The sequence below is a fragment of the Rhea pennata genome, chromosome 14 (genome assembly GCF_028389875.1).
Source record: "Rhea pennata isolate bPtePen1 chromosome 14, bPtePen1.pri, whole genome shotgun sequence".
Taxonomy (NCBI): domain Eukaryota; kingdom Metazoa; phylum Chordata; class Aves; order Rheiformes; family Rheidae; genus Rhea; species Rhea pennata.
In genome coordinates, this window is record NC_084676.1 from 5354863 (window position 1) to 5374929 (window position 20067).

A 20067-nucleotide genomic window follows, 5' to 3' on the forward strand; every position below is an offset into this window, starting at 1 on the left:
AACGCAGGCTGCAGGCAGTTTTCCTTTGGTAATAAAGGAGAGAAACGGTTAGCTAAAAGCTTGGGCTGTAAAAGGCTTTAGAGCCCGCTTGATTCGCTGTAACAGGGAAACTCTTCCACTGGGGAGAGTGGGTCGCCCGTAAGGAGGATATTTGAGTTACAGCTAAAACAGAGGAGTCGAATCTGTGCTTCAAATCTGACGGTTTGGAAGAGGGGAATAGGTCGATGGTATCAAACAGAGCTTTGAGCGGCTGATGAAGTTTGGGAGCTTATTGGAAAGCTGACTTCAGCGCTGGCAGAGAGTAAAGGTGAACTTAACTTCGGGGCCTCGGCTCCTCTGCCCGACACAGCCAGGTGTCTGCGTGCTGCTGCTGCAGATCGTGGGCTGAGATGCAGGCACAGCAAGGTCCTTGAGCCCAAATTTGCCAAAACTTTAGAAAGTTCAAGATGCAGATTTGGACATAATCCATACTCAAATTTTGTATCTCCTCAAGAAACTCTAACTAGAGCTCTTAAAATTCCTGTCTTGCTGGTATTTTCACAATCCAACTCTCTTCTAGACCACCTTTATTATTAGGAAACTAAACTCTCCTCCGACTTCCAGGGTACTGGGTATCTGTGTTAAAATGTTTTGATTATAACTTGATTTTAGAACTACATAAGATTGGCAAGTATCATCTCCTTTTTTTTTTTTCTTGAACAATCTATACAAAATATTTAAAGAAATTGAAGGATGGGCTTTATACCTTTTCAGTTACTGTCTCGCATACGTGGGCTTAGGAGCAAGCTTTCCTCTTCGGTGGCTGGGGGCATTTTATGAGAACGCGGGCACATGTTTCTGCTTTGTTTTTGTTTTTAATTTTATTTTGACTCTTGTAATTACTTGATGGTTGGAAGTGCTTGACTGACACTCAGGATTCCCGGAAGCACTCATGGGGTAAAGAACAATTTCCAATCTGATATGCTCAACTACAGAGTCTAGAGACTTGGGGAAGCAAAGGAGGTTGTTCTGGGTACTAGGCAGCCTGTCTATATTAAGACGACTGACACCCACTCTTGACTCTGACTGTCTGTGTATTAATAGCTTAAACTGGGATGTTAAAATTAGAAATGTATTTTCTCATTCATACCACAGTTTTTTGCATACCAGATGCCTTGTACATCATCTTTCTTTGCTAAGCGTTGGGGGAAAATTAAAAATAAAATCTTTCCTCCACATTATTCTTGGAGTTTTTTCCCAAAGCTTTTGCCGTAGTTAGATCACTGTATTGTGTATGTGTATATTTATATGTGTGTGTGTGTGTGTGTGTGTGTGTATACACACACACACATGCATACACACACATGGTGTTTTGCACCCGAACTCAGCCCTTCCCTCCAGGGGTATATTCTGCTATTTGCTGGGGCCAGCTTGCAGCCCCTTTGCAGCCCCCGCAGCCCTTCTTGGACCTGCGCCGCTGTGGAGCTGCTGCCGCAGCGTCCGTGCCGCATCCCGCTCGCCGTCCTGCAGCCAGAGCCTGCTGCCTCGTGGCATACTGTTGCATACAGAAAGCTCTGGTTATTTCGTATTAATTGCACTTAAATACACTTTCAAATTAACGGCTTTTTTTAGGAAAAATTACCATTCTTTGTGTAATGTGGTAGAAGCTTAAATGGTGGTGAATTGTTGTTATACATCCATGAAAAGAATATAATCAGCAATTTTTCAGCATAAAATTTTGTTTTGTTCACAAAATATAGTGCTGGTATAATATTGCTACTTTCTGCAAACACATTGCTATAACCATCAAATTGTTTACAGAATAATTGCCAGCGCTGTAGGAGCAGGTCTTCTGTCGGCGTTTCGCTGCAGGGGCCTGCACGGCCGCGTTGGGCTGAACAGTGAAGCAGTGGAGTAAAAGCAGCGGAGTAAAACGTACACTTGCGACTTCTGATTGCACCCGGGAGCAAAAAAGGGAAAAAAGCCCTTGGCTAGCTGACAGCAGTTTGTTTAAATTGCAGTCTGTTTCCTATTAGGATCAACAAGAAAATATCCTGAAAATACATTTCTGCAGATTTCCACACGTTGCAGGAGTTGAGGCTCCTTTCCGAACTGAAAATCACGGCTAGCTTCCAGATGTGTAGTACATGACCTGCTTTTCATTTCCTTACATTTGGAGCAAGCACTGGAACGTTACCCTGCCCACGTGTGTGCGTTTGGGTTTTGCAGGCTCTCTGGGATGAAAGGATGGAGCAGACTCCCAGGAATTTGCTGCATCCATCACAAACCATTGCCGTGGAAATGAGACACGAGTTGCTGTGTTCAGATAGTAATATATGTGGTTTTATTCTGGGGATCTTCCACCGAAAAATTCAGAGTGTGAATTTGCGCTATACCAAGTCACTCAATTTTCAAAATAATTTATACCAAATTTAGTCACAAAGGAATGAGTTATTTTATAGCTATTGAATTTGAATATCCATATTGAGGTGTAAATGCAGGTGTAAATGAGGTGTAAATCCATGCTCCAGCTTGTGGTAACCTATGTCAGCAGAGAGGCCACCACTCCCTTGCAAGGGTTGACTGTCTACTATATAACACCATCACTTGATGGGTGATTTCTGTGTGTGGAGAGATTAATCTGTTCAACAGGTTTTCACCGAGGAAAGATTTTGCCTTTGGATAAAAATTCAAAAGGGCTTGTAGTCCCCCTTGTCAAACGTACTCCCAGGCGGAGCAGGGTCGGCTCCACCGTCTGCTCTAGTGTAACTCTGCCTTTGCAGGGTCCTGCTCGCGTGCAGGCTGGATAACCAGGAGGCTGGGGTGGGAGGAGAGGCAGCTTTCCTTGCTACTCTTTTCAGGAGGAAGATTTTCCATTTTATTGTTGTTAAAATGCCGGTGCCTAATACCTTACGGGAAATTCTTCTTGGAGTAGTTTGGTAGAAAAGAGCTGAAGCAGCACAAAAGGATGCGAGGTCCTTACGCTGAAACAGAAGAGGGGAAATCAAAGGTGGCATTTAACAACTTATTATGTCAGTAATCCTGGCAGCATTTATAGGTTTTATTTTTAAATAAAGTAAAAATAAAAATACAGTTTGTGGGGAAACTTTCTGGGGTTTAGCTTACACAAAAATCTCTGTGTTATAGCAGACTATGTGGAGAGGGAACATACAGCACAGTAATAAGTGATTATCACTGCTGTTTGCTGTAGTCAGTCAGGATAAGGAGATCCTTTGCCAAAGAGAAGGGATACAATTGCTAACATGGTTATTGGGTTGTGTTTGCAGGAGCAGAGGCAGCCCGTGATGGGTGCTGCTGTGTGGGGGCTCTTCCCTGGCGGGGATCCACATCTACCATAGGGAAAAAAAAACCTGCCCCAAAGCGTCTTGCAAGGAAGGGAGATACCCTTTCCTCCTCTCTGCCCTCCTCGGGAGCGGGCATCCCCTCCCGCCACGCGGCAGTGTCCAAGCAGGTTGGGTTTGGTCCCTGTTAGAAACAGCCTCCGGCAGGCGTCTGCAGGCTCGCGCAGGCAAACGGCCTGACGCCACGGCGCTCTGCATCCTTCGGAGCCACATCGCTATGGCAGATCCCCCCCCCAAACCAAGGTCAAGGCGAGTAACTCCAGCTCTCTCTGTGTTATTTTCAAATAAACAGGAAAGGACCAGTGCTCTGATGCTCCCACGTGTCAGCCTTTGAGTCTTGTGTGCCTGTGTCATCTTCTGGGCAAGCTTTCGGAAGTTTTACATCTATTCAGGGCTTTTTCCTTAGTCCCTGAATGTTTGTGTGTCTTTAGCAGAACAGACCTGCAAAATGCAGGTGCTGTATTCCAGAAAAAGGAGGACATACAATAATCCTAAAAGTGATCAGCCATCCTGTGCAAGTGTCTGAGTGGGTCGAAGACGCTCAGCGAATGTGATGCTGGGGCTCTCAGTAGGATCCGTTGCTTCTGCGGAGGATCTACCTTTCACAGTCACGCAGCAGGAAGGTTTAGAGCAAACGAAACTGGGAACTGCTGTAACGGACATGGGATCAACACAGCCGATGCTCATGTTGATGTTTGGGACTTTTTGCTAGACGAAGCCCCAGCCTGTCGCAGGGCTGGCCCCACCAAGGGCTTGCCCGGTGCGTGGCAGCTGATTTGCTGGTGGGGTCAGCACTTGGAGTCCTTGTAGAAACTTCACTTACACCTAACCTTAGCCAAGGGCAAAAACCGTAACATTTCTTTCCCATTGCTTCCTCGGTTGTTGTCTTGGAAGAATCGAGTGGTGGTTTATATTTGCTGTAGGCTAGGGAGCCTTTATTCGCTTCCAAGTCTTGAACAAAAACATCAGTAAGCTGCTGTCATGCTTTGCGTGCAGGATAATTCATTTATAAAGGGGAGACTGTAGCAGTTTCAAAGCAATGTATCAAAGACAATTTCCTTAGTGAGTGACTTCAGTTTGTCTTTTCTTCATTCATGGTGCATCGTGAGCTGACAGAAGCTCTTGTTAACATGTTTGGCTAATTTTCAAATGTGACATTTTGCAGATACCTGGAAGGAAACCATCTGACTGCTGTACCAAAGGGGCTGTCGGCGTTCAGACACCTGACTCTAATGTAAGAAACACATGGTTTAGTGTCAGGGTAATGAGATGACTCCTCCTGCCCTGCGCCGCAGGTGGACCGCAAAGCGTTAGAGCGTGCCCCATCCTGGGGCGGGAGGAGAGTATGTTCCGCACGTGACTTCAGCGGCAGCAGGAGGCCGGCTCCCCGCTGCCGCCCGTGGAGAGCCCTCCGCGGAGGGATCCGGAGCCGTGGAGCCGCTTCCCTGCGGGAGCTCCCGGCCTCGGCAAGGGCACCAGCGCGGCACGCCGGCTGCCACCGCCTCCCTCCCTGGATTTATCGCTGCATAGCTGTAAAGGTCGTTAGCAGAGGAGACAGCATTTATTTCTCCTAGTTGAAACATTATTTATAATATTAAGGTGATGAAAATTTGCATAGCTGTTTCTTTTATGAGCAGATATATGGATAGAGAAGCAGCTAGGCTCCGTTCAGTAAATTACTCTCAAAAATACATCGTGGTGAAATTTACTGTCTGAACTATTTATGATAAATATTCAGCTGCTGTTTGAGTCGGCTGTAGATGCTCAAGTCAGGTGGGCAGAAGAACCTCAGACCAGAAACATACTGGATCCTCTGTTTTAAAACACTGTTTTATTTGGACACATCTCTGATTTTATTCTGCATGGAGACACAACAATGAAATAAAGTGTTCTGCTTGAGCCTAAGTTACTCTTTGGAATTAAAAGATGAATTATCTTTGTTTCTGGTTGAGCCAAAGCAAATGCTTTTCCCATTTTTCATTCAGTTAATTTATACCAAGGAGACCATTCTTTTTGCGCAGCTTTGTTCCAGTAGCTGTGAATGTGAAGAGTACAGGGAAATTGTTTGTTTGTAATAAATTGCAGAGCAGCTAGTGAATATTTACCCATGATTGTGTCATCTATTAATTTATCCTCCTCCTCTGGAAGTTTTGCTGATATTCACTGATTTTTGGGTGCTGTATACTACCAATATACTTTACTGAGAACTCCTAGGCTTTTTCTGAGAATATACTCTGATGTCATTTGCTTTTAGTGTTTGTTCAAAGTTGGTTAGAAAAAATTACGTAAGTTGACAATATTTGACTTTTTGATTGCTTCAAGCAGTTTGCTGCACAGGTGTGATTTACTGTTTAAAAATGATTTATTTCTGAAGTCATTCGTATAAGCGACGTTTTCCGTGTGTCTTTTTTCAGTGATTTGAGCAACAACAGCATAAGCGTGCTGGCCAATTACACCTTCAGCAACATGACTCAGCTGTCGACACTGTGAGTAGTCCCAAGTTCTGACAACAGCCTTAGCTGCTTTCCTGTTCTCAGTCTCAGGTGTTAAACAATGCTTCTGTACCTCGTTGCTGATGAGAGCTGATGGCTTTCCATGCTGCTGCTCAGTCGAATCAGCAGTGAGCAACTCAAAGGAGAGGTAGCATTTTAACGCTGGTCTCTCGTTGTGCCAGGATCCTGAGTTACAACAGGCTGCGGTGCATTCCGGTCCGCGCCTTCGACGGGCTCCGGTCCCTCCGCGTGCTGTGAGTACCACCTCCGCCCTGGCGCTGTGTCACGGCTCGTTCGAATGCTCTTGGTGGCAGGGAGGATTTTAATGAGCAGATGGCTTTCACTTGATTCAGTAGCCATAAATACTTTCACACAATTAGCTTCAATGTACTTGTACTTAGTTGCAATGTGTCTGGTAACAGCTAGAACAGGTGAATGCTGAAGTTTGGGAAAAAGCAATTATATGCTTGCAGGATGAATGACTTTCCTCTGGTAGTCCAAGGACAAGAATGATCATGAAAACAGGCTGCCAAGAGACTGTGTATAGTGTTTGTCTCTTCTGCTTGAACAGTGTTTGGGCATACCATGGGGAAGCATATTTATCCATAAAGACAAATTGTGTTTTAGAATCTATCTTTCCCTTGTATGCTTCATCAAGAGTGTCTTCACTGTAAACTTGTGCATTTTCAGAATATTTTCAGTTTACTTAGATTGCTACAGCCAAGTTTTTACGTGAAAGAAGAATGCAGTCTGAAGGGAAGCAAGTTAGAAGTCCGAACGCTAGCACAACGAGTTAGTCACACCAGTGGCTTTGCACCACTGATCCGAGATGCTAAAATGTCTCCAGGATCTTCAAGTAGTGAGGGAAATTTCACCTTTTGGTGACAGAGATATGAGCATGCTTGCAGATGACCATCTGTGATTTCCATCTGTGGAGATCCTTTTCTCCAGGCTTTTTTTCCTGCATAGCTGCTTTCTGCAGCTTCCTGGGTTGGACAGTTTGCTCACAATCCCTTCTGAAAGTCATCTTCTATGTAACACCTTAGAGCAATAAGATGCATTCAGCCAAGCTCTTCACTGTGGTTTCAGCGGTAAAATAGGTATCTAGGTTTCAGCCTCCTAATTTATAGGACAGTTTTAGAAGCCTCATTTTTTGTTGTTAAAACCAAGAAAGATATATGATTTGGGTACGTTGATTTAAGTTTGGCCTGGGACGCGAGTTTCTTGCCCACTAGGATGGTCACATCTGAGCTGTTACATAAGTCCTGAAATTCAGCCACAGATGAATTACTGTGTTTCTTGGCCAAATAAATTATTCCATATGGAGCTTTCTTCTGGCCTGCTTCTGATACGCATGCTGGCTTCATTAAAGCTGGTTTGGGAATCTCTACCTTAGACTGCAGTGTTGAGATACCCTATCTCACTCTTGCCAATAGTTACAATTTGTCTTTTCGCTTCTGCTCTTGCAGGCCATGTATGGACAGAAGTGAAGGGCAGTATTTTAAGTACCAACTGTTACTTTTGGGCTTTCTTAAATGATCAACTAATCTGATTTGAAAAGAACTTTCTCCTTCAAGGGAGAAGCCCTCCCTGTCTTGTGCAGAGCCACGCAAGTGAAATGGAGCCTGGGTGGGGATCTCCATCTCTGCTCCGCACATTTGGAAGCCCCCAGATTGATTGCATTTGTTATGGCCTGCAAAATTCTGGTATCAGCTACAACTTTCACCACATGTCATCCACGTTATTATTAAAAATCAATTCTCCGGGGGGAAAATGGGCTTCCGAGTGACAGTGTGCAATCTGTTATTGTCAGTTATTTTATTATCCATATTCTCAGGAGAATTTAAAGGAGAAACATCAGCAAAACAATTTCCACATTTTCAATTTATTTTAATAAAATGAACATAGAGATCTCATTACCTTTGGCTGTGCTTGCCTTGGAAGGTAACCAATTCTTCTCGTACCTGCTTCTGCGTCTCCCAGATTCCTTCCATTCTCTTCACTTTTTGTCCATCAGTAGTAAATAAAGTAGATAGGTATTTGAAAATCAGAATAACACAAACGGAAGTTGTAATCGTGTGGCTCTCTGAATCTGCCCTCTGTGTCTCAGACTTGCATATTTTAACTCACTTTCAGCACAAGCCCAACTGAGGAGAGGGCAGAGTCAACATGTTTAAGCGTGAGCCTGTATATGCTTCAGTGTTTACACAATTAGGCCTTTAATCTTAGCGCAGCTTATCCATAAGTGCAGCTAAAGTGTGCTGAGGAGCTGTTTTAACAAAATGTCTTCAGAATCTTTTTTAATGAGCAAAAGTTGATATCAGTAGCTTTTTCTACCAAAACTATTGCAGTGAAAAGCGGTGATTTTCTTGTTCAAAACTGGTCTTTCGAGAAGCTAAATGTAGCTAGAGTTTGGAAAAACTGAAATAGACACAAGGCAATTATAAATGTTATAACTCCCTGGCTGGCCTGAATTGATTATTTTAAAGATTATTTTTATTATGTGAAAATGTTGTAACTTCTGACATTTGGATCTGATTTAATTAGGAAAGAAACTCCAGAAATAGAAACGTTATTTCAGATCACTAGACAACTTTCCATGTTATGTTCACAAAAACCTGATAAAACGAACTACAAACTATTCTACTAATATTAAATATTTAGTTTTCCTGAAAATTAATGGATATATCCATATATACCTCAGTTAAGGAGCTCACATTAATACGAGACACAGTGGTAGTTCAAAGCTCACCCAAACACGGTACTGCCTGAGATGATGAAATTCCTGCGATACGCTTCTGACGCAACTTTGAAACCGGTTTTTGCGATATTCTTTTAATGTTGGCCGTTGCACCGAAATGCCCTAACTGATCTTTTTTTGCATCACTGAATGCCTGCTCGCCGTTTCCCAGTAAATCCGTGACAGGCGCTGCTGTTGCGAGCGGCGGCGCGTTGTTGGCGTTGGCGTTGGCGCAGCGAGCTCCCGGCCTGCCCCGGCTCTGCGGGCGCCGGCGTCCTTCGGGGCTCGCTGCGGGTGTTGACGGTGTTTGCCCCTGCCGAACGCCGGCCCTGGGTTGCTCAGCCAGACCCGTGGCCGCGTTGCTGTCTGCACAGGGCGCGCTGTTTCCTGCCAGAGCATCCCCTTGGCCGCTGTCGCAGCCGGGTGCTTCCTAGCCGGGGGCTCCGTAAAAGCACAGCGGTCCGCGCGGGAGGGGCTGCTCGCCATCGGCGCCCTCCGAGCAGCCCGAGTAGTGTGGCACCTGGCTAATTCAAACACTGGTCGCCGACAGTCTGGATCTTACCGTCATCGTAAACATCGGCGAGCGGAAGTAGCGGAGCGCGGAGGCGCGGGCAGTGCCGTCTGTCCGTCCGGCTGTCAGTCCTCGTGTTGTAACGTGCTGCTTGTCCCCGCTCCAGGACGCTGCACGGGAACGCCATCGCCACTCTGCCCGAAGGCTCCTTCGCTGACCTGGTCTCCCTCTCCCACCTGTAAGTACTCGTTCCCGCGTCGCCTCTCTCGTGGCCAGCTCTAGATTTCTGAAGCAGCGCCAGTTACTACGAATGTAGAATTGTGCAGTGACCCCGTTTGTCCCACTCTTTTTCTATATTGTGCTCCTCTTATCCAGACAGCATCTACTCAAAGGAAGTAAAATAAATACTAGAACCTGTTGTTATGAGTTACCAAAATGTTTTCTTAAGGAAATCAAACGAGCAAATGTGACAGTTTCCTCGTCTGTGTGCTTTGTGTTCAAGGCTTTCTTTCAGCCTTGTCTACGTGAAATGCCAGGCATGTTACGGTCCACAAGGGAGGCAGGAAACCTCCCACAAAGAGCAAATACTCAGCAAATGGGAATTCTGTGCTTAATAAGTGTCGTATGTTTTGCATACTGAAATGTGGTCGGTATGTGAACTTGAATCACTACCTCAGACATATATATATATATATATGTATATATGTATATATTTAATCTATGGAAGTTGGTCATTTCACAGCATTAATACTTCATTCTGTAATTTACAAAAATTAAAAGTTACAGGAATTTCACAAAATGACTGTTCCGTTGATGGAGGTACAGGGTATTTGTAAATGCAGTTTAGCAGATGAAAGACAAGTAAAGACAAATAACAGCTGTTGCAATGCAAACTAGAACTGTAGCAGTCAGTGCCATAATCCAGGAAAAGGAAAGTTTGTGCATTGAGATGATGTGCGATACTGCATATCGTTGGACAATAGATGTAGAAGAAAAGTAATTTTGCGTGTTCTGTTTCTTAATTTCTGTCCCCAGATAATCAGAGGGTTGGGTATGTCTCGGCCAGTTTGTGAAGTGGCTGGTTTCACGAGGCACTAGCGACTGACAGATGCAGAAAGTATTTTGTGCTCTGATGGTGCCCTGCTGCACGAGAGTTCATGTAGGCGTGTGCACACATGTCGGGACACACACACACAGAGATGTGTGCATGTGCACATTTAACATAGGTTCTATATCTCCGTTTTTTTCTTTGCAACCTTAAATGTGCCCATATAATATATCAAACTAGAACACTTTATACTGTCATCTTGACTTTCAAGTGTCAAGTCTAGCTCTTGGTTATAGCATTTTCTTTGAGCTCAAACTCATTTCTGGTTAGAACATATTAAAATTCAACAAATTTCATGGAATATTTTTAGCATTCAGGATCAGTTAGGTTTTAGTAAGTGTCCTTGGTGTGTGATGTCTGTGTAATGTCTCTGCCTCAGTTTTCCCTCAACAATGAAACACGAAGAGATCTTGGACTGATATGAGCATAGCGATCATGTGAAACATAGGAACGTCTTAGGAAAGTCATCTAAACAGAAATCATATGAACAACTGAGGAAATTTCAACCTCTGCCTGTTCGAATTTTTAACTGAGACATAGCCATCTCGCAGTTTCAAGCTTGCACCATGATATCTAAGTCCACGAAATGCTTTGCACAAGATTTATTTCCTCGTAGCGCTCCCAGGATAGTTCATTCATTTTGCGTGTTGGTTTGGAGTGACAGCCTGACTGAGTTGAAGCCCTGGGTCTGCACGGAGAAGTGCAGTGACACTTCCATATTGGGAAACTGGCTTCTGAGGGTATTTTTAGAGCTCCAGAGATAAACATATCATGCCCCATTTGTTTGGATTTTCCTCGGGGTTTACTTTAAATGAAGTGCAGACATGATTTTCCTGGGTAAACTGTTCACCTTAGGGAGTGATAAAAACCCCTTTGGCCCAACGCAATCGCTGCAGTCTATCTGTTTAGATGTATGTGCTGCCAGAAATGTAAAATACACAAAGCTCAAATGAACAGTAATAAATAGGATCCATAAAATAAATAAGACCTGTCTGGGGTGTAATTTACACAGCTGAACAATTGAATTTTACTGCGCAACTGTGCTCTCCAGCTTCTTTAAAGAGGAGGCAAGGCGATCATATGAAACTTTAAGCAACTGCAATGATCTTGCTAGTTTCTAAGCTCTTTACATGCCAGAAAAAGCTGTGGCTATTGAAAAGAAGTCATACATAATTGAAGATAAATTCTTTTTGAGCTCTTCCTGAGATATAGATTTTCTGGGAGAAAGCATGGGCTTGGAATTAATTTTGAAAATGATATAAAAATTTGAGACTGATCAGATGCGTACCGGGGAACCTGCAAAGGGCAGGACAGGTACTGCGGCTGGGGAATGCTGAACAGCCAGGTGCTGAGCAGGGTGAGCAGCCTGTGCTTTCTGCATCAGTTCAAGTTACACAGGGTCAAATGAATCATTAGAATTGCCAAGAAATATTTTCAGTGTAGACAAAGCTATTGTTCTTAGTCAAAGCCTTTGTAATAGCTGTAAAATGGTTTGTTACTGGAAGAACAGAACTTGAGATCTAGATACTTTGATCATTTTTTCCAAAACTGTTTAAAGCCCAGCAGAAAATATTACCCAAATTTCCTGTACATTGTAAACAGCATATTGTCTTAATATAGCTATTATAACAACCTGTTTTATAGATATATCTCACTGAAGACAGAGGAAGGTTTGCAAGTGATATACCCTTTCTGCCAACTGTTTACTACTTTATTTACTTAAATCACATAATCATCTGTTTGGACTGTGTCTTTACCAAGTTGTTTAGTTCGGTGCAACGACAATAATATTGTCTCTTCTGTACTCAAAATTATGTTTGATTACCTATAAAAATAAGCTCTTTTATCTCCGTGTTATCATGAGTAGAGTTGTTAACCTTGAGTAATTACCTAGAGTAATTAACCTTGTTCTAAGTTGCTTAAAAAAAAAAAAAAAAAAAGAAAAGAAAAAGTGTCCAAAGGCTGAAGGGAAGTATCTGCACTGCATTTTGAAAATGCTGGTGCTGGTATTTCATTACAACACAAGATCTTTTTTTACCTCCAGGAAATATTTTGCTATAATGGACAGAGTGTGTGACAGAACACGTGAGTGAAAATACAAGAATTCTCTATAGTTCCTAAACACGGAAAGACGCAAAAGATGCGTGTGGTGATTTCTGCAGTTGTACAACGTTATTGCCAATCATTTCCGGCATCTATAGAGCAGCTTTATTTCCAGTGTACTTCATGAAGAGTAACTAAGAGGGGTAGCTAGTGTTCCCTTGTCCTCCCCCTCCCATTTTTTATATTGCAATTGCTCTGTGTTAAAGGTAATTTCTGGGTCCAACTTTTGTTGTTGCATTTTGGTTGCCCTTGGACAAGGGAGCTGGTTGATCACAGTTACACAGTCAGAAGGTTGACCCAATAGGGTTTTTTTCTATTGTAAACAATGGATTTACAGAAGGAATGGATGGATATTTTTTAATATTGTGCTGCAGTACACATTTAATTTTGATGAATGAGCCTGGGATGGGGTTTGAACCTATGAACTCTCATTATGAATCTGTTGAGGGCACAGTGGTTTCATTAGTCACTCCAGTAGAAATGTATCAACAAATTTAGTGAGGTTTCTATCTTAATATCCTGTCTGATATTTTTATTTGAAAGAAGCTTGAGTTTAAAATTCCATCCTAAAAATAGTTTTTAACGAATGCAGTAATAACGAAGTCTAAAACCCAGTTTGCTTTACTGCTTTTCTGTAACCTCTCTTCCTTGTGCTTATCTTTTAACCATTTAGTTAATTTTCAATTCAAGTGTTGCACAACTGAAGCGTTACAGTTACTTTCAGAAAAATAAATGTAGACTTCCCATGTGCACTTCTTCATACTTTCAAAAATCGTTTGTAAACTGCCTTTTCTCAAGTGTGGACTTTGTTCATAAGTGACTAATTACCTCAAAAGACACTTTCCCTGTCAGGAAAAGGAGTCTAAATGCATCAAGACAGCACCTAAATTTAAGGCAGATAGGCGAGTGTTTTCTTTTTGGATAGAGCTCTGTGAATAATGGCAAAGTTATGTGAATTATAATTATACTACTTAAATGCATCTATTGCAACCATATGGCCTCACTCAAGGGATGGGTTAACCGGCAAATGTGTTTTCAAAGCCCATAAACAGACTTAGCGGACACCAGGTTTCTGTTTTGAAAGCAGAGGTCTCCTCTGTGCACATGGTTCATCCGCGAGGGGACCTTAACATGAGTCACCAGATCCAACCTGACAACGTTCGCTATTGCAATATGCTTGCAAAGGCCGGATAGTTAAAGAACCAACCCAATAAATTTGACGAAAGCATGATAGGCTCTTGATCTTGCTTGAGCATAATTGTTTGAAAACGAGATTTGTTGTTAGATATTTCTCCAGTGTCCCCAAGTAACGATGGGAAGAAAGGAAAAGAAGGGGGATGCTGGAGGAGATCTTTCCAAGTCACTTCTTGACCATTCAGTTGGTTTCTCTGCCATGTTTTGGAATAAGGCGTTCTTGTAAAAGTGCAGAATAAAGCATGCCCCAGTGGGGTTAGGGACCTTTGCTCGCAAGGCGAAATAACCGCTGTTGAATGTTTTCCACCCTCAGGGCCCTGGGCACCAACCCTTTGCACTGCGACTGCAGCCTGCGCTGGCTCTCCGAGTGGGTGAAGGCGGGCTACAAGGAGCCGGGGATCGCGCGCTGCAGCGGGCCGGACCCCATGGCCGACAGGCTGCTGCTCACCACGCCGACCCACCACTTCCAGTGCAAAGGTAGGCGCCGGCGCGGAGCCGCTCGGCTCGGAGGGCCGCCCTCGTACGCCATACCGTGGCCAGCTGCTTGGTTTCCGAGGGAATTGGGGAGGAGCTGGGTTTGGCTTTCATTTCCTGAGCCAACGGGTTGCAGTCAAGTCACGTTTGCAAGTTTTTCTCCGCAAAGTGGAGTTTACTGCACCGCTGTAGTGGAAAACGGCAAACCTCGGAAGAGTCCGTGTTGCTGTTGGTAGCTCCATACTGCTTAATGGCAAGCTAGCATGTAGGATGTCACAGTTTATTTGATCAAATAAATTGGTTTTGGCCCTCTACCTACACCAAAAAACTTTGGTTACATAATGGTTACTTTAAAAATGTGGAGCACTGCAGTTGTTATTCATATACACTTGAAAACTGAGAAATGGAGAATTCTAGCATAAAGCAGACATTTGCGGAAAGTATTTTCATTTGAAGATCCACAAACTGTATGTCCTCGTCAGCTCTGTAGCACAACCTGTATGTTATGGAAAATGTTTTATATCAGAATCTAGTATCCATTCAGGAGAGGCTTGTGATGAAGCTGTTAGTGGTATGAGATAGTAATAGGCAGAAACATGCTGTGTTAGAGAGCAGCTAGACAAGTGATAAGGTTTTTACTTGCTTGGGGATAAAGTAAGTAGCATGTTATGGAATGTGGATTAGCGTATACCTGCATATTGCCATTGTAAAGGGAGAGTTGTTGAAGATTTGCTTAGGTTACTGGCAAACATGCGAAGATCGGGTGTAGATCAAAAGAAAGGTCCGTAGTTGTTCTTAGCAATGGAAATGAGGGCACAAAGCCTGTGCTCAGTTCTCTCGGAGTGCCGTGCACGCTCGCGGTGCTGCTTGACAGGGTGATTTCCTAGAGGCTGGGGTTAAACTGCTGAAGTAACAGAAGATGATGGTGAGGGGCGTGTAAAACATAAGTTCCCAAGCTCAAGCTGAGCTTTCTAGCCTTCAAGTATATTGTAATTTAATTATTTTGAAATACCAGTCTCAAAACTATCAGAAGGGTCAACAGTGCCCCTGTGCCACGTGCTGCGGGCCCTGTGTAAGCAGCACCCGGCCGGCTTGTCTAGAGAGAGCCCACAGATGTCCTCCGTGACCTCCGGTAACTAGTACATTAAGGAGGGGGGAGGGAAGACTTCTTTTTGCTATAATTGTGTTTTTGGCCTATGACTGAGCAGAAGGTTATGTCTCAGCAGAGCCAAGAAAATAGAAGTATGCAATGTGCAAGTCATGCAAACTCAGCTCTGCTTTTTATTAAATTGCCCTTCTAGTTATGCAGTAGTGGAGAGGAATGTGCTGGGCTGAGGGCATTTTGCTATATGGATTTATAAATCAAATCACCAAGGGTAAAGCAATAAACTACTTAAGCGCTAGAAGCTAACACTGCGCTTATTAGCTCCCACATTGATTAGCTGTGATCTATGCCATAGGAATAAATGGAAAATGTACGTCTGTGTAGTATAAAATAAATAAATAATAGAACACATTCTGGCTTAGTGACCTCTAAATCCAGCAGAAGAGCTGTACTGGTGTCTGTGTCTCTTGAGTTCCTCAAGCAGCAGAATGTCACTATGTATACCCTGGGAGGATCAAGAGAAAAGTAGCTCCGGTGTGTAGCTCTCCACCCCTCGTTGGTGCCAGAAATTCATCTGTTATTTCCTCTCACTGTCCTAACTACATGTTAAAACATGCATGACATTTAGTTAGACATAAAACACAAAGATAGAAGAGGAAGACAATAGTCTCTTATTTTTTGGGGGGATTTTTTACTCTTTGTATATTTTTCCTTGATATTTCCTGGTTTTCGTGCTGCAGTGAACTGTGTGGTGGCTCTGTTAATGCCATTGCCATCAGTATGGGGTCAGGATGTGGCCTTTAGACTGTAGGCTCTTTTCAACAGAAACTCCTTGGTATCCATTTCTGTGATAGCGTTACCGCCTAATAGGTACTGTATGCATGTTCTAAGTTAATAATGAAGGTTTATGTCTCATACAGGACTGCCAAAAGCAAAACCTTGACAGGAAGAGATCTTGGCATCCCTCCCCTCCCCTTAACATGTAGCATTCTATGTTGGAAGGTCTGTGCCCACTTCTGATCAGCACAGGACCAGTTTTAAGATATTTTAAAATGTATTTTCTTAAAATTGAAACAATTATTATAAAGGCTTTGCTACCTGATACAATTTAACCCCTTGTAAACTGTTTGGTTTTATTTGTGGCTTGTAAAAGCCATTAGGTCATTAATATTTGAAACTTTTCCACTTTAGAGTCAACATTTTCTTAATTTTAACTATAGCTGTCTGACTTAGCTTTCTGTAACATCCTGGCAATAAAATATTGATTGATTTGGTACCCCAGATACACTTGGTATTGTTTTGGTCTGGCCTGCAAACATCACTACATTGTTAGAAGAGCTGTGTTCGAAAATGTGGTTTACTAAATGATTTAAATATGGGTGTGCATGTATACCAGCATAAGCTAGCATGTTTGCCTATTTAGCTATGTTGCATTTTTCCCAAGTATGTGAATGTTGATTATCTTTCTTCTGGGCAGAACAGGAGGGAAATAAGTTTTAAAATCAGTTCAGATTAAGGATGGTAGAACACTTTGCACCTATGCATTTCCATAAACCTCTAGCTAACTCACGCATGTTTTTCATTTCTGCTGTTGCATCTGCACTTTCATTCTTGTTACCAGCCATAGAAATGTCATAATATTGTTCCCTAAGGGTTGCTATTGCAGAATTTCCTGCACTGGCAGAAGGAAAGATTGCTGAAAACCATATATATAAGCCCATTCTCTGGAGATTTCCAGGATGTTTTTTCAGAGCTGATGTTTGTATGTTCAGATGAGAATATAAGCATCATTGAGTGTTGGCCAGCACTTGATTTAAGTACTTAAAATCTCTCTAATCCCTCGGAATCCAGTGCTGTTGCATAAAGTTCCACCAGCAACATGTGTGTTTGTGCCAGCATAGGGGGAGTACTGCACTAGAAAATACATGTGTGGAAGTACCAGCAAGTATTAATGTTGTAATTTGGTTCTATGTTAATACACTGTTTTGACTTTCCAGAGCCGGTGGATATTAGCGTTGTGTCCAAGTGCAACCCTTGCCTCTCCAACCCGTGTAAGAACAACGGGACGTGTACCAATGATCCGGTGGAGTTCTATCAGTGCACTTGTCCTTTTGGCTTCAAGGTAAAACTATGACTGAACTACATGTAAAGCAATAATATATTACCCCTGCCTTCTGTTTTCTTAACTGTTGTACCACGAGGAGTCAATTTTACAGGCAACTGAGCTCAACAGCTCTCTTACTCAAGCAGATTGTGTGTGACCTTTCAACTGCAGTCAGCTACAAATTTTTATCCTGTGTAACAGGAAAGGTATTTCTTTCTCTCTGAGCCATGACTATACAGATGCATCCTGAGCCACCTTCTGTAGCTGACCATACTTTGAATGTAGGGTTGGACTAGGTGATCTCCAGAGGTGCTTCCAAGCCTTAGCCATTCTGTGATTCTAAGATGTAGAACATCCTTATGAAACGGCAAGTTGATTTTATCTTCCTTTTCATTTCTTTTCTTTTATGAGCATGGAAGTAACAGGTTCATAGACTGCCAGGCCAAAAGGAAGGCAGTTCAGGCTAGAATTTAAGACCAGTTTAATCCAGGGCAGCAGCATGTTCTGATGCCTGCTAGCTTACATCCATTTGCACAGACTGATTAGCAGAAAGATGACAATTATCAGAGATGGTACTACAAATTCAGCTGCTTCTGACATCTGAGCACTAATGTCTGTAGAGTCATCTGAAATTCTGTATGTGTCAAGTGCTGTGAACACGCAATTAGTTGGAGCTGATGATAACACTGTTTCCCTTCTCTGTTTGCCTGGAGTATGTCCCAGGTGGTGACGGAATAATTGTGGTGGATCCCTGAAACACTAGAAGATGAATGATGTAAAGCTTATTTTTTCTGTTTCACCCCAGTGCCCCCATGCCTGTTATTCAAGAGTAATAGTAATTGTCTTTCAAGATTGGAAAAACCTTTGGTGATTGTCTCCCATTTTTGAAAAAACTTCTACGCATTGGGCGTATCAGCCTGCAACTTTGCTAGGACCTTGAAAGACCATGTTGTCAAAAATTCATTTAACTGAGACTGACTATTTTGTATCAATTGATTTGTCTTTTTGAGGAGGGAAACTCTGGCTGTTTGTCTTCTCAGGTTAGCGGAGCAAAGAGAGGGCATTTTAATTTGATGCATAATGTAAACCAGGCTGAATTCTTCAGCTGGGACCAGGTAACTGTTAGGATAACTTCAAAAGTAAAAGCTTTCAATACTAGAAGGAAAATATATAGCTACTTGTGTATGTCTTACTCTGGAAGGCACGCATCATGGAGCAGATATCCAGGGTATTCGGAGTGGTCTTGCGTATGTCTCCCATTATCTTTTTTTCTTTTTGCAGCATTTCTACATTAGCAAATGCACTAGTATAGATGCATTTGTACTAGTATAAGCTAAATTTACAAAGGGAGGATTTATTAAAAATAATTGAGACTAATTCTTTAGCTATATTACAATTTCTAGTGTGAATTAGACCTTGGTGTGCATCAGTTTTACTTAGAAAGGTCTTCAGTAAACCCTTGAAGTGACTCAGTTTAAACATCTCGCAGAGCATCTAGCTTTTCTCCTCTGTTGCACGAGTTCTCGGGTGACATTCGGTGTGTGAACTCGGTCTGATCCAAAACCGCTTGTGTGCTTGTAAGCACCAAGCTGTCATCCAGCCACAGCAAAGAGCAAACAGACCCAGGCAGGGCACTTAAAGCAAAGCAAGGAGTTTAAAAATACTGACTGGATAACAGTACAGGGAGAATTGGGGGAAATTTAATAAGCAGAAAAGAACCCTGTGTCTTGACCGCAGGTTTCTGAGTAAAAATGAAATTTGACAGGTCCAAATGCAAACCATATGAAAGGAGCCCTCTATCTCGACTAAGCCGTTCTCCACCAGAGATTGATGCTAATTCAATAACAATACCTTGCTTCCTTCTCACCAGCCAGCACCAAACAACTCTATCCATCTGGAAGCTATTTCCCAGACCTTGATAAATTGCCCTAAATCTGCCCTCTCAGCATTTGTTTTTCCTTGTTTGATGTAGATTTTGAAAAAAAATCCTGTGTGGAGGAGTGTATCTATAAAGTGAAAAAAACCACCCTTTTTTCAAACCTGACCTCATTCAGATGAGCTGAAGGCTATACAATGTTCCCTGAAAGGAGGTGTCAGTTATGTGGGGTTTCAATGCTCCTGCTGGCCTTCAGAGAAAAACAGTGTATCAACTAGCACAAAGCTGCTTGTGTGACCATTCGCCAAACTGGTGCCTGATGGCATCAGAAATTTCTCCCAGTTACTCTAGATGCCACGCTTGCAAAAGCTGAGAGTCGTCTTGCTCCCTGTGCTGTTGAAGATGGCCCAATCTGTACTAAGACTCTTATATTTTTCATGGTCCCCAAAATGCTTTTTCATATCAAATGCATAGATTATGGGGGCTTGGCAATTTATAATGCTGGTCTGAGTGAGCTTTAAAGTGAGGTAACTCATGGACTGTCTGAGCTGAAGGGCCAGTGGACTGCAAGTCATATTTAATGAAGACAGAAATAGGGGCTGCTTGCTTCCGAAGCGGGGAGGCTGAGTGCGGAGAGCTTCTGTGCTGCTGCACTCCTTTCCTCAGGCTGGTGGGGGAATGTTTCCTGAAGTTGCTAGAGGTGTGGCGTGGTGGAAACGGTGCTTCTGGGGCTCTCCGTCGATGCCTCACCAGGCGGGCAGGAGCTGGTGTGAGATTGTCACCTCTGGACCCACTGGCTGTGCCCCCAAAGCCTCAGGGTACAATGGGCCTTAGCACGAAACATCTCCTAACGTTCCTGTGTTTTCATATTAAACACAGACACAGGTGGAATTATCCATCTGCATTTTTTTCTTTTCTCCACAGTACTTTCTGAAAGATTATTTAAATAATGTGTGTGGTTTAAATTGTAAAGTGTGATTGCCAGTGTAGAAATGGAGCTTTCAGGGATGCTAGCGACC

General features: G+C 42.9%; 1 protein-coding gene across 3 annotated transcripts in view; it reads left to right on the forward strand.

Moving 5' to 3' along the window:
• SLIT3 (slit guidance ligand 3) overlaps nucleotides 1-20067 on the forward strand; it is a 463356-nt gene that overhangs the window by 372156 nt on the left and 71133 nt on the right. For all 3 annotated transcript variants that reach the window (XM_062587759.1, XM_062587761.1, XM_062587762.1), the window contains 6 exons: nucleotides 4507-4575; nucleotides 5756-5827; nucleotides 6016-6087; nucleotides 9251-9322; nucleotides 13803-13966; nucleotides 17066-17190. In XM_062587759.1, the coding sequence (XP_062443743.1) occupies nucleotides 4507-4575; nucleotides 5756-5827; nucleotides 6016-6087; nucleotides 9251-9322; nucleotides 13803-13966; nucleotides 17066-17190 (574 nt within the window). The remainder of the gene's footprint in view (nucleotides 1-4506; nucleotides 4576-5755; nucleotides 5828-6015; nucleotides 6088-9250; nucleotides 9323-13802; nucleotides 13967-17065; nucleotides 17191-20067) is intronic.